The following is a 14,930-nucleotide window of genomic DNA, read 5'->3' on the forward strand; positions in this document are numbered from 1 at the left end:
AAAATTCGGAATTTCGATTTACACTGATGAAAGTTTTACACTGATGGAATAATGTCTCTAGCGAAAAAATGGCAAAAAGTGGTCGACCAAAATATTACATATTTGTTTATTTATTTATTATTATAAATAAAAAAAGTTAAAATTTGATTAGAAATACGAAAAAAATTTTTCGACTAACCAATACATAGGTATTTTGATACCCTGAGTAGGGTATATGAAGTTTACCACGAAGTTTGTAAAACACAGAAGGAAATGTCAGAGACACTATAAAATATAGCACATATATTTAGTACAAACATATGTATGTATGTATATAAATAGTTATTTTCACTGTCCACTAGCTACTCATTTGTCGGAATCGCCGTTATCCAAGCACTTTAACATACAACTGCCATACAAACTGACCGAACAAAATCAATAAAAAGATATTTTACTGCAGCAATTTCGGCCTTCTTCGTGGATGAAACCTAAAACTAAAAAAACTATTTTTAAACTAGAAGATATTCTCCGCACAATGACCTACGATGAAAAAAAAATTGACAAAATGGCGGCTTTTTTCTAAGTTGAATTTCTCCTCCGTTGTCCAACTTCGGTGAACTAGAAGACATAGCCGAAACTGATATTAGCCATCTCAACAAATTTGAGAGCTATCAAAGCGCTTTGTCGATCTGTAAGGGTCTTAGGATCCAGTATATAAGAGTTTGATCTGATCAACAAACCAATCGGTTATTGTATGTAGAATTATATACAAGACAGGCAGAAATATTTCATAATGAACGGATCATTTGTCTTCGAGTTATCACTGCAGCAAATTCGAAAAGTGCTGTTTCGAGAAAGACGCTTTCAAAAATAAACTGAAGCTAATTGAGTTGCGCGACTACCCTTTAAATGGCTGTAACTCAAAAACTACTTGAGTTATCGATTTGAAATTTTAGTATGTTTTTTGTAAAGGTATAGACTATCGAAATTTGAAAAAAGCAAAAAAAAACGATTTTTCAAAATTTCACGCTAGTTGTCCCCCTTAATGACACACGAAACTAAAAAATAAAGGTTATGTTACTATTTTACTATAATTCACAAATTAATTCTACATAAGTACTCCAATATTTCACAAAAGTCACTATTTAAATACCCTAAACCGCTTTGCTGCCAAATTTTTAGACTTGACAAACCAAAACACCTTTATTTGTTTGCCTATAATTGCAAAAGCCACAACAAAGTCCTAATTGTGGTGCACATTGCTTGATTGTTTATTCGATTTTAGTTGGACTAATTTTTCACTTTTGCTTTTCACTTGTTCGCTTAGCTATTAAACGCTTTTGTACTTACTTACATACATATGCTTGAAGAAATATATATAAGTATGTACATATATACATACATACATTTGCATTAATATACACATTAATAGTTTTGTTTGTGCCTTGAACTTTTAAAATCCATTTCATTTGCGCGAAATTTCATTCAAAAATTCAACAATAAACACGACAAATCTTGACATACCTACAAACACACCAACAATACACATATGCTTGTAAAGGGTGATCCTATTTTTTTTTTAAAGAAGAAACACAGAAACTTCTAATTTAATGGGGAATGTTTATTATCATTCGAAAAAGCTTTCTTTGGCATTTATTTTTTGAGGATTATCTCTTTCAAATGTTGGCTGCTATCACGTCTCAGATGGGGATGCCATTGAGTACAACTTTCGAGGACTCGTTCGAGCATTTCTACGGTTAACTGGCGAATGACATGCATGATGTTTTGCTCCAAGGCCTGAATCGAAGCGGAATTGTCCACATAGACTTTAGACTTTACATATCCCTACAGAAAAAAGTCTAACGGTGTGATATCACACGTTCTTGGTGGCCAATCGAGCGGCCCAAAAAGTGAAATTATCTGCTCACCGAAGTGTTCTCTTAATGAATCCATTGATTGATGCGATGTGTGGGAAGTGGTGTCGTCTTGTTGAAATTAAATGTCGCTGAGATCACGAGCTTCAATTTCAAGCATCAATTAGTCGGTTATCATGACGCGATAACGATCGCCATTGACGGTTACATTCTCACCGCCATCATTTTTGAAGAAATGTGGACCGATAATTTTACCGGCCCAAAAACCACACCAAACCGTTGTTATTCTGAATAAAATGACAGCTCTTGAATCTCTTCAGGTTGCTCTTCGGCCCAATTGCGCAATTTTGCTTGTTGACACACGCATTGAGCTAGAAATAGCTCTCATCGCTGAACAAAATTTGGCTGGAAAACGTCTGATCTTCTTGAAACTTATTAAGAGTTCATAGAGCGAAGCGATGTCGCTTGGGAGGGTCGAGCAGCTGCAGTTCTTGCACAAGCTATATTTTGTAGGCTTTCAATTTAAGATTTCGACGTAAAATGCGCCAAGCCATTCCATACGTCAGTCCAAGTTGCTGTGAACGGCGCTGGATCGACTCTTCACGGTCTTCGTGTACACTCTCAGCTACAGCTGCTATATTTTCTCGACTGCGTGTTGTACGTGGTCTTTCAGTTGAATTTTTTACAATAATGAACCCTGGGTCTTAAGATGGGTGATGGTTTTGCGAATAGTACGCTCAGTAGGCAGATTATGTTGACCATAAGTTGAGCGCAGCGCGCGTAATACATTCTTTACCGAACGTGGATTTTCGTAATAAAGTTGAACGATTTGTAAACGTTGTTTAGGCCTAAGTCTTTCTATGATGAAATGCCAAACAATACTGAATAAAAATAACATGATAGCTTAACACGACGTACGCGTGAGCTGATCTGTCAAAAAAAGGCTATTGAAAAAGGTACCTCTACGGGTTGTTGGGTTTTCTCTGCAGAACGGATATAGTGTATGTCATTTTTATACTCGGTATTCAGATAGAAGTCCAAGATCTTGTATACTTTGAAAAAGTAACATTTGCTGCAAGTACTATGTGATATCCATTCATAAAGTTCGAGGTCCGCTAATGTGAGAACCTTTCACTGAAGTAGCCTTCAAATGAAAAACAAATGTACTAAATGATAAACGATTTTTTTTTATTTTTTTTTTACATAAAACGTTTACTTTTGTTACAAAAACAAGGTACAGCTGTTTTTCAAAAAAATTGGCGTGATATAAGTGGCATGAAGGAATACATATGTCTCAATATTTTTTTTTTGATGAAATTCCTATTTTACTTTATGTACATATATACATACATACATATGTATGTGTTTACACCCAAACATTTTTTTTGATTTGATAATCATAAAAGCAAAGCACTTATTTGTTGCCTTCTTAGCTTTTATGAATGTCTTTTAGCTTTTTATGACGTCGTTTATATGTATGTTTTTGTTGTAGATATGCGATCACGTAGACGTCTAGATGGCGAGCCAAAACACAAAAGTTTTTGTTTTTGTTTTTCTGGTACAAACACTTTTTATTGCTGTCTGATTGGCGCTGTATTTTTATCTGACAGTTTTTTCGACAATTTTTTTAAACATATTTACTATGTCGCTTTTTTGCAAAAAGTTATGTACATATGTATGTATGTATGTGTATAAGTATGTTATTTAACATTAATTGTTTGTGCTAATTGTTTTGCGGTTTCGCATAGTTTATTGTTTGCCGTTTTGTTGAACTTGCTACGCGGTTTTGGGATTTTTTTTTTTCATTTTATTGTATATTTTCATATTTTCTTCTCTTTTTTCCTTTTCAAATTCGCTTTGAACGTAATTTGTTTATACTTTGCTTGCCTTTTCCACAAACGCTTTGCTCTTTCTCTATTGGCGATACACCGTTGGCGCGCTGCATACTTTCATACATACAAACTTACATACATTTATATGTATGTCGAGAAGTTGGATACACGTCGGGCACGTGATGAGAATATCTCATACCAGCTTTGGTGCGTGTGTCTATTGAAGAACTTTGCTGACTTTTTTTTTGAATTTTTCATTACAATTTCTGGCCTTGTTCCGATTTAGTCGAACACTCTGCTGTGTGAATATAAAAATTATAGGCAAGTCGAATTTGTGGGTGTTGATTAGTGACTCGCATATGGCTGTTTGTCAGTTGTAACTAGCTTTGGCATAATGTGGAAAAGCATGAAACAACAATACATACATACATATGTATATACATACTTATGTTCAGGGATATATAGAGAGAAAACCGGGGCGCAGGATTCGGTCATGATTTTAGTGAATTATCGGAGAAATCAGCAAAACATTGTGGCAGAGCACCGGCCTCCCTGAGAACTCCAGGCACAGGAGAAATTATAACAGGTTTTTCAATAAGAGCGCTTGTGACATTAGTTGTATGGCTTGTGAAGCCGTCTTGTTAGAACCACTTATTGTCCAAGTCTATATCATCCAATTGGGATCAAAAATATTCGATTATCATTGAACGGTAGCGATTCCCATTCACAGTAACGTGCCGGTCTTGATCATCACGGAAGAAGTACGGCCCATAAACCACTCCAAACCGTAATTTTTTCGGGATGCAAAGGTGACTCATGGAGTGCTGCCTGACCAATAACGCATATTTTGCTTATTGACGAAGCCATTGAGCCAGAAATCAGTCTCATCGCTGAAGATGATTTTTCGATGAAAATCCGGATCATTTTCAAATCGTTGCTCAGCCCAATTCACGATCATACGACGATTCTGGTGGTCAAGCGGCTTCAGTTCTTGCGAAAATTTTATATTGTAAGGATGTAGGCCAAGATCTTTTCGCAAAACTCGCCACAGCGTCGTCACAGAGTTGCAGTTGAGAACGACGTTTGAGAGACTGATTTGGGTCTTCCTCAATTGATTGATGCGCTAGCGGCAGCAATGTTCTTCTAGCAATATTCTCTACTTCAATATTCTTGGGCACTTCTTTGTCTCACTGGCACGGGAACATTTCGTACTGAGCCTGTGAATTCAAATTTTTACACTAGACGCTCAATTGTCGATAAGACAGGGTAGTTATGACGATCATAAATTGGATGTAGCGCTCTTAAAGTTGATTCAACTGACTACGAATTTCGGTAGTAAATTTTAATAATTTTGACTCGTGGTTGGATCGTATATCTTTCCATGATGAAACGGCAAACCTTACTGAAGGGAAATGTCAAAAGAGCAGGAAAAAATATGTCATCGTTTGCTGGCCCTACTTTTGTAGCGTCCCTATTGAAAACACCGTTATTAGGTATGCCAGAGGCGCGACTAGTGCGAGTGTTTCGTCTATTTCGGCAGCACTAAATCTTCTTCACTTGAATTGTGACGAAACATCTTCTTTAACAATCCATATATTAGGTTGTCAAAAATGTCTTGCGGTATTTTCGCTAGTTGGCGCTGAAAGCGCGTAGTTCTAGTTTTATTCGTCGCATCGGGTCATGCTATACCTTTTTGGAAAGCTCATTTCACGCGCTAACACGTGTTTGATTGATTGTCGTTTCTTTTAAGTCGTTCGTAAGTTATAGCGTCGCAAACATGGAGCAAAATAAAGAGAAAATACGGCATATTTTACAGTACTACTACGATAAAGGCAAAAATGCATCTCAAGCCGCCAATAAAATTTGTGCAGTTTATGGACTCGATACAGTTTCCATTTCCACCGCGCAACGATGGTTTCAACGTTTTCGTTCTGGTGTAGAGGTGGTCGAAGATGCGCCACGCTCCGGAAGGACTGTCGTCGAAAATTGCGATAAAATCGCTGAATTGGTCGAAAGAGACCGGCATAGTAGCTGCCGTAGCATCGGTCAAGAGCTGGGCATGAGTCACCAAAAATTGATTTTAATTTCAATAAAAAAAAACTTCAATAAAAATACCGCAAGACTTTTTTGACAACCCAATAATTTGTCATTTTTGATTTCACATTAAGACTTCTTTCATTCTGCTCACGTAGTCTTCTCCACGTTATTTGCTTATGTGTGTTTAGCTGTTATCAAACACGTGACTTTGTGCTAGAGCTAACAGCTTGCGACTTCTTAGAAACCTGTTGCATTCTCGTTTGTCGCCACTTCGCTTCCATGGCTTCATCTCGCTTGTTCTTTCTCCCGCTGAGCGTTGCTCGCTATTCTTCTCCGTTTGCGTTTGCATTATTCTTTCGACGTTTTTTTGCACATACATACATACATACATCCATACATACATAGTATGTACACATATGTATGTACACACATATGTATTTCGTTGCCACGGTTCTGGTTCTTCAGGTTCGGCACTGTATTTATATAAGCTTATTAATGTATGGGGGTATGTTCATCGCCATGCTATGACGTAATTGATCCACAAATAACTGCATGTTGGCATATTTTTGACACCAGCTGGCTGTAGCCCTACTTAGGGCTATTCTACATATGCATGGATACATGTAAATACCTGTATGTGTATATATATATATGTATATATGTATATGTATGTACATATGTATGTGTGTACTTTTTTTACTTAGCGTGAATGGAAAGTTTGTGGCAATACTTATAAATAGAAAAAAGGGATTGTCAGCGTTATCAGCTGAATTAAGGCGCCGGGATAATTTTCATTTCGGAAAATTTGTGCACTTCATCAATCTATTTATTCTGCAAACTCACTGCGTGCGACTCGTATTGCCACTTTCATCTCTTCAGGTTATAATTTATTCGTCAAATTATTTTTATATTTCTTTTTGTGACATTTCTTTTGCACTCTCCTTCTCCAACAAATATTTTACAAAATGCGTGCCAATTCCCTTTAATCAACAAATTTGTATTTTTCGGCTAGCCATGTTTATTCAAAGCTTGATAAATTGCAGATTATGCACGTAATTGGACAAAAGTTGATTATATTATACACATACTTATGTACATATTTATGTACTTATGTATATATGTATAGTATATGCATGTATGGAATATGATTTCTATTTTTTTAATGAAAAGTCAAAGTTTTCTGTTCGCATGATTTCGAAAAACGAAGAGAAATATGTAGGTTTTACTCTCGCAAAATTATTAAAAGAAACATCCAAGTTCGTTCAGCTTCGTCCAGGCTATGGTGACCTGATCTGACTTTTCTGGGCGTGGAATGACAGTATCAAAATCTATCCATGGTTCCTGAACTCAAATCGTATCGTAGCCGATCCTCTATAAATTGAGGATGAGTTCGGCAGATGTAACCTTGCTCTTATGCAGTTTCCGGTTTCTTCGGGGTCGGGTTGAAACTGCGGCTCTCCTTTACCTCCTTCGTGGAGCTTTAATGTGTGTTCTGGAATCTATACTAGATCCTTTTGCAGCTCCCGCTCCTCTAGTGTGTTTTCTCTCTTGTCAGCCGTGTTACGCGTCTTGAGATGAAGGTACACGCTACCCCCAAGAAATCTTCCCGAACCGTTTGATAGTATGTCTTCGGCTGAGTTATTTATTATGAGGATTTGTTCGTTTTGGCTGCCATCCCCCTTGGTGCCCTTCAGCAGCCTCTAGTCTTCCGTCGGAAAATCAGTATTTTGTCTTCTGAGTAGTCGCAGTGCATTTTCTTTTTTTACACTGCGAGTTATAACAACCTTCACCTTCGGAATGTACGGAATGCAATTATGGTCCACTATGGCCAGAACGAGTTCCTCTCACAGACCTTAAAGCTTCAAACCGCTTATTTTACCCATAGCACTGAGGGGTTGTTCTTGCATGTTAAAGTATTAACCCCAATGAGCCAGCCCGCGCCATCATATGTTTGCTTAGACGTGCCTGTCCAGTCTTGCGAAAAGCGCATCCAGCGGTTTTATCTCTACCGCTTTCCATTTTTTCTGTCTGATCTGTCCAAAGCGGTTGCTTCGGTCGATGAGTGTCGCGATTAAATGCCTCTTGGCTACTTCGCTGGACGTTGAGGGTTCTTTTCGATCGAGTCTGACTTTTGGCTTTACAGCGACGTCATTTTTCCTCGGTCGCTTCGCCGGCACCGCCTTTCACTTTCAATGAACCGCTGCCTTTTGGCTGCAATTCCTTCCAGGAACCGGTTTGCGAATCGCGGATCCGAGGATGTGAATTGCGGACTCGATGCATAATATACTCGGCCTTTTTCCAATCTTTGCCCAAAGCCCAAACCATATTTTCCTCTTTTTCCTTCGTCCAGTTGGACTTACAGCTAAGCCTTTCGTGGATTTTCAACGTTACTTTGTAGATCGCTTTTGCTTTCAACCGCTCCATACTGGGTTTTGCAAGTACGGTCCAGTCTTTATCGCCGATGTAGCACCTTTGGCATCTCTCGGAAAGCGTAGCAGAGCTTTCTCTTCCGTTGTGTTAACGCTTTTGGGGTCGGACTCTTTACGGACTGTAGCCCTCCATTGCAACTACTGTGAACTGCTCCCTTCACAGCAGCAGGGACTAAGAAACACGAGATCTTGTTCTTAAATTGTTTTCTTTTCTTCATGAATATTTACTATTTTTTGTTTGTATTTTTCTTGCTTTGGTTCAAGCACTATTTATAGTTTGTTTTCACTACCGAAAATTTGACATCAGCATTATCGATGTAAAGACGCCTCCTGCTGGGCGTTATCATTATCCTTTTTGTTTTCACACCGTTCCGAGCATTCGCCTTTATTGACTTGCTTAGACAAATTAATTGCCAGCAATTGATTTAGACCACTACGTGTGGCTTCCAGTGGCCAAAATTCATTGAGGCTAATTAACTTTGTGTCAACAATTGACTAACAACTACTTACGCAATTATAAGGGGTTTGGTAGCGCACAAATAAATTTGTATGTATGAATACAAGCATAAATATGTGCAGAGTGGTTTTTATTTTGCCAAATATAGACTGCGCGCAAAAAAGTTGGTAGTCAGTGCTACTGGCGCTGCTGCGTGGAACAGTTGCTCTTTATCCTCAGACGAAGTAGAAGAAAATCGCGACAATTTACATTTGTTTTTATGCAAAAAACACCTAGAATACATACTCACAAGCGGCATGTACACTTTCAGGAACAAGATGGACGCTTGCCTGGTTCGCGACCCTCCAGCGCGCCGGCGGAACCCAATGCCAAAGCAGCACGAAAGGCTTCCAAAAAGATGGAGAAGGAGGCGCGGTGAGTTTACATGAAATAATTAATTAATTTTTAATGATCAATTTTAAATTTCTTTTATTTTCTCGCGACTCTCCATTAGACGACAGGAAAAGGAAGCCAGTCGTCGCGAGAAGGAGGCGCGCAAGTTGGAGCGCGAAACAGCGCGACGTCAAGAACGCGAGGCGGCTAAATTGGAGAAGCTCAATCGCAATATGGAGAAAATATCGCGTAGTACAGAGCGTGTTGGCTCCTCGACGCGCTCCGGTTCGTTGGAGCGACGTCGCAGCGGCGAAGACTCGCCCGTGCTCAACCAGTCGACCGTGCACGGTATAGCCAGCCCGAATCGACGTCCCACCATCTTCGATGTGTTTCGACAGCGCGCCAAATCCGATGCTAAACGCAAAGATTCACTGCTCTTGGCCGCTGGCAGTGGCGGTGTTGCCGGTGCGCCCGGCACAGACAACAGCAGCTCGAGTAGCACACACTCTGGCACTGGTGGCGGTGGCGGCAGCGGCGGCATAATGAATCAAATGAAGGTGGCCATGCAGAATTCAGGGCTAATTGGTCATCATCATCATGATAAGCGTCAACATCCGGCGGTCACGATAACCGCCGCCGAGGGTGGCAGTGCGAAGAATAAGTACAAAGATGGATCGGCGCATCCGCATCAAGGCAGTGATGCCCAGGTGAGTGTGGTCTTGCCAAATAGTTGGGGGCGCTGGTTGATGAGTAGTGCAGCTTTCATCTATGAAAGTGCGTTTCTAATATTATAACTGTTGCTGTAGTTTTTTCAAAATTATGTTTTTTTAACTTACAAATTTGTGTATATTCTCATGCGAAACATTTGTTCTGCTTTAAGTTCGGCTACTCTTTGATTATTATTTTATGGCAACTCATTTTGTTAAATCTCCTAATTAATTTAATTATCGCTTTCTAAATTGTTTGCAGTACTATCACACCGTTACAGCGGTACGTCGCTCAGACGCATCCCGCTCACCTATGACCAAAGTGATGGATTTGTTTAGAAGCCGTTCAAATTCAGCGGCCACCGAGGCGGACAAACGCAAAGCGGTGAGTTTGAAATTAACGTTTATTTTTATATTAATCATACTTTATATTCAACATGATTATTGTGTGGTGAGAAGCTTAGAAAGCTCCTCCAATTCACTATAGTGCTTTTTGACATATTTTGACTGAAGCTTTTTGTAGTGTGGTGAGAAAGGTGAAAAGCTACCGTCGACAATAGTTGTATTGAAATGTTCCTGTTGCCCGCCAGATGGTGCTTGGATCATTTAAGTTTATTTTATAGCTTTGAAGATTTACACGGAAAAAGTAAAAGTGTTTTCTAAACAAGCAAAAAATTTAAATTAAAATATATATTTTTTTTATAAATAAAAACTATTTATTTTCAAATCATATGAGCCTTGAAGCTTTAAATTCCTGACATTTCTTCTAGTAATATTGGTGGCTCGTGATAATTTGTCTAATGTGTACCAATTAGTTGAGTTCAATACTTCTATATATCGGATACAAGTCATGTGTCTGGTTTTCTTTTAGAGACTCTACCTATTTTTCGTTTTTTTTTGTTATTTGAATTTTTTTTATTTTCATATTTACATTGTGACTAAAAATACCCGGAAATTGTAAATAAAATGCAAAATATTTAATTATTCATCAATATTTATTTTGTCGCCTTCCAAGCGATAGACTTAAGTCAACGATTTTTCCGCTCCTCGAAACACTTTTCATAAGCCCTTTTTGGAATCGCCTTCAGCTCCTCTGTCAATTTTGTTTTATCTCTTCGATCGACTGAAAGTGGGTTCCAAGGAGCGTCAATTTCAGTTTTGGGAACAAGAAAAACTATTCATTGTGTTTTTGGCTTCAAATTCGGTCACAATCGTGGCTCGATGCGATGATGCATTATCATCGTGTAAAATCCATGAATTGCTCTTCCATTGTTTCGGCCGTTTTCGACGGATGTTCTCAGCCAAATGTCTCAATACGGCCAAATATAACTCCTTATTGACCGTCTGTCCCTCCGAAACAAGTTCATGATGCACCAAACCACGAATTTCGAATAAAAATGAGCATAACCTTTATTTTTGAGCGGCTTTGGCGTGGTCTTTTTGGTTTCGAATCCTCTATTTCTCATTCATTCTGTAGATTGTTGTCTTGTTTGCATGTCAAACTCGTAAATCGAAGTCTCATCGGCTGTTATAATGCTCGCCATGAAAAGAGACCTATTTATAATACTCATATTGAAAAAATTCAACTTTATCCGGACGAGTCAAGCAAGAACGGACCTTTCATTTTTTTTTAATATTTTCACCAGTTGAAGAGGAACTCTCGACTATATTTGAAGGCTTCGTACCACTCGTAGGCTTGTGTTTTTGTTAAAACTGAATCGCCTTTTCCTTTTTTTGTTCTTCGCAACGATTCTGCACACGAAATTCGGTTAGAAATTTTTACAAAATTTTAGACAAAAACCCATACAATTTTATTGCAATTTCCGGGTGCTTTTTTGTCAGAATATATATGATCTACACATTTTTATTTAATTATCCGTATATCTCACTGAAAAGAAAAAATTATCATAAAAATAAATCGAAAGTACCAATACGTATACCAACAACATCATTTCACTCTACAATTCAACTACTGTATGGTTTACACCATAGCGTCTTCTTAAAAAGTTTCGATCTTGCCTAATTTATCATTTTTTATCACAGATTTTTGCATTTAAAAATTCCAACAACACGCAAGTGCGCGGGCCATTCAATGCTTTGAAAAAGTAGAAAGTCGAAATAATTCCTTATAAGCAGAAACCCCAGTACACATGTACATGCACAGACACCCACAGCCACATCACAATCATCAATCAAAATTAAACAAAAATTTGAATTGGTAATGAGCAATAATTGCCATACGCAAAAAAGACACACTTTATCGTAATCACAAAAAAAAAAACAGGTGTACCTAATTGTTGTTGTGAATGTTATTGGTGTACGCTTGCTTGCTTATTGTTAATGAAAGTGAAATAACTTTAAAAAAAGAAAAATATCGAAAACAGTTATTTTTGGATGTTTTTTTATAAGTTTTTTCTCTATCGATTAATGTTCGAACGCAACGTAGCTATCTTGGAACAGTTGTCCTATTAGCTTTGCTGAATAAAAATTCGCGAAGGGTCACTTTTAAATAAACAGTCTGTTCTCATAACCTGTGAAATACCCGTACCTTATACCGATCCTTATCAACAACAATCTGTAAATGAGCGTTAAAGTCTTCTTTGCATGTCCACCTAGCAATCTGAAACCAAAAAAGAATAATCTAGAATACATTCTGACAAAAAATTATAGGATCTTGGGCTTGGGTATTTTTGATCAATTATAGTTTTTAGCTGGTCACAATCTCATTGCCTAGCTTATGATTTTGGACGCCGAACTCTTTGTTTGTCCTCATGGACTTTTGATTCTATGATCAAATTCCAAATTTCGATAACCCCTTCGTCCAGTGCCAATGAAAGTGACTGGAGTTGTTCATCGCTTTTCATAATATAGTAATTTTTCGGCTATAAAACATTCTCCAAAAAGTTTAGAGAATATTGTTGACGCTACGTTGACCCTGGCGGAAGTAAATTTGAGATCGTCTACGTTACGTAGACCAAGTAGGCCTGGGAACTGAATTCTAATGCTTTAATTTTATCTTAATATTATATATATTGAAAAAAGGTAACCGGAAATTGTTAATAAAATGTAAAATATTTAAATATTTATCAATATTAATTTTTTCGCCTCCAGAGTAATCCACACCAAATGTAATACGTAGGTTGCTATATATATATTTCTGGCCTAATAATGTAAATAGGCATATTTATCAACGAAAATGGTTTTTTTTTATTTTATTTATTTTTTTTTTTTATTTTTTTTTTTTATTTTTATTTTTTTTTTTTTTTTTGTCGATTGCTGTTTTGTTTCGGGCTCATACGCATAGATCCATGATTCGTCACCTGTGACGATCTTATAAACGTCTTTTGAAGCACCGCGATCGTATTTTTTCAGCATTTCTTTACAAATTGTGCCGGATCCAACGAAAACAAACCAGGTGTTCATGCAATATCGGATGTATGCTGGTGGGAGAAATGTATAGGCTCTCTATCTGAAGGTATGTTACATGCGGTTTTGCATTATCAGTTCACGTACGGCATCGATGTTTTCTGGCACAACGGCTGTTTTTGGATGACCTTCACAGAATTCGTCTTTGAGCGAGCGTCTGCCACGATTGGATTCGTTGTACCAGTTTTTCACAGTGCTATAGGATGGTGCTTCATAGCCATACAAAGATTTTAGTTCATCGATGCACTCTTGTCGTGATAATCCACGTCGAAAGTTGTGAAAAATGATCGCACGAAAATGTTCACGAAATTCCATTTTTTGGCCGAGATGAATTTTTTAATTTCCTGTAAATAAAACAATTCACGATTAAATGACAAAACGTTCTGAGTGATGTTATGCTAAAAAATGTCAAACTTTCCAATGGAAATGTCAGATTGCACCTAGCAACACTTAGTGTTGCCCTAGGCCAGAATACATATATATAGCAGTTCTCGTACACTTAAGCCAACGATTTTTCCAGTCCTTGAAACACTTTTTATAAGCACTTTTGAGAGATGGTCCTTTTACCCGGTAAATTTCCGACTACTTTTTGTCACAATGTATATAAAATTTCCGAAATTATCGTCTCTAATAATTCGAACGTGATTTTTTAACAAATTTTTACCCTTGTAAAGTTGTATTTTTGGTTGTTGTTTTCTTTTAGATATTGGCTTCATACTCATAATTCCTTTGCTACGACATATTTTGTTTTACGAAAGATTATAAACAATGAGAGTGTGTTCGTATTTATCGCTTATTAATTGGTCGATAATTTACTAAATAAGTGATTCATATAATGCCATACTTCTTTGCACCTGACTGCCATATCGTTTGACCTTCAAAAATTGGGATATGAGTTTAACGAAGCTTAAGAGCCTACTAACTACTTACTATAAGCAAAATAAATATAGCTCAAAGAATTCCAACTAATTTTTAAATAAAATGATTGAATGCGTCATTTATTGACGAGGGAAGACGAAACCGAATACCAAAATGTTAGAAAATTCTAGCACGTAATGTCATAAAATTTTAAAGTCATTTAGAAAACTTTTTCCCGTCACAATTTAATTTCATAAGACGAAGTTATTCCAACGGTGTTAAATCGTATTTAGCTAAAATTTGGTTGAAATAAAGAGTGCGTTATATGTCTTAGCTCTACTGAAAGATCTGCGGGCTTACTATTCTCGAAGTCCAAGTGAAAAAAAAGTTTTTGCAAAAATTTCAAAACACTTCCAATAGACTCAACCGCTCTCTTATTTTTTTATTGAATTATCAGAATGCCAGTGAAAAACATGATAGATAATTGTGCCGCCTTATGCTCATTTTCTCTCTCTCTAACTCAGCAATGAGCGAAAATTAAAAAAAAAATCATAACTGTAAATGTGTAGTTGTTTATGCAATTATTTGCCGCGTCTTAAAGAAACAAGCGAAAAAATATAAACAATAAATATTAAGCAAACACACAGCTGTTCCACAGCGATCGTAAGTGCTCATTCATTTTGAACTTGAAAGCTCACTGCACGCTCTCACTCTCTTGCATAACGGTGTTATTTGTATGGTTCTCCTTCGCACACTCGCTGCTGCTTAAGTTTTGCAGCCATTCGCCGCATTCCCCAAACATCCGGCACCATTCGGCTTTCTGCCTTTTCAGCTTGCTTTTCCGCTTTGCCGATTTTCCCGCTTTCTTGCCTTCTATCCAGTCAGCTGCATTTCGCTTCCTCTGTTTGTTTATGTTTATTTTCGCAGTGTGTGTGTGTGTGTGCGTGAAGGTGTGCGCA

At 37.5% G+C, this 14,930-nt stretch overlaps 1 protein-coding gene across 2 annotated transcripts in view; it reads left to right on the forward strand.

Annotated features, from left to right (window-relative positions):
* Positions 1-14,930, forward strand: part of LOC126767882 (5'-AMP-activated protein kinase subunit gamma-1) — a 236,166-nt gene that overhangs the window by 101,635 nt on the left and 119,601 nt on the right. For both annotated transcript variants that reach the window (XM_050485583.1, XM_050485582.1), the window contains 3 exons: positions 8,919-9,022; positions 9,102-9,687; positions 9,950-10,072. In XM_050485583.1, coding sequence (XP_050341540.1) covers positions 8,919-9,022; positions 9,102-9,687; positions 9,950-10,072 — 813 coding nt within the window. The remainder of the gene's footprint in view (positions 1-8,918; positions 9,023-9,101; positions 9,688-9,949; positions 10,073-14,930) is intronic.

Source organism: Bactrocera neohumeralis, chromosome 2 (genome assembly GCF_024586455.1).
Source record: "Bactrocera neohumeralis isolate Rockhampton chromosome 2, APGP_CSIRO_Bneo_wtdbg2-racon-allhic-juicebox.fasta_v2, whole genome shotgun sequence".
NCBI classification, from domain to species: domain Eukaryota; kingdom Metazoa; phylum Arthropoda; class Insecta; order Diptera; family Tephritidae; genus Bactrocera; species Bactrocera neohumeralis.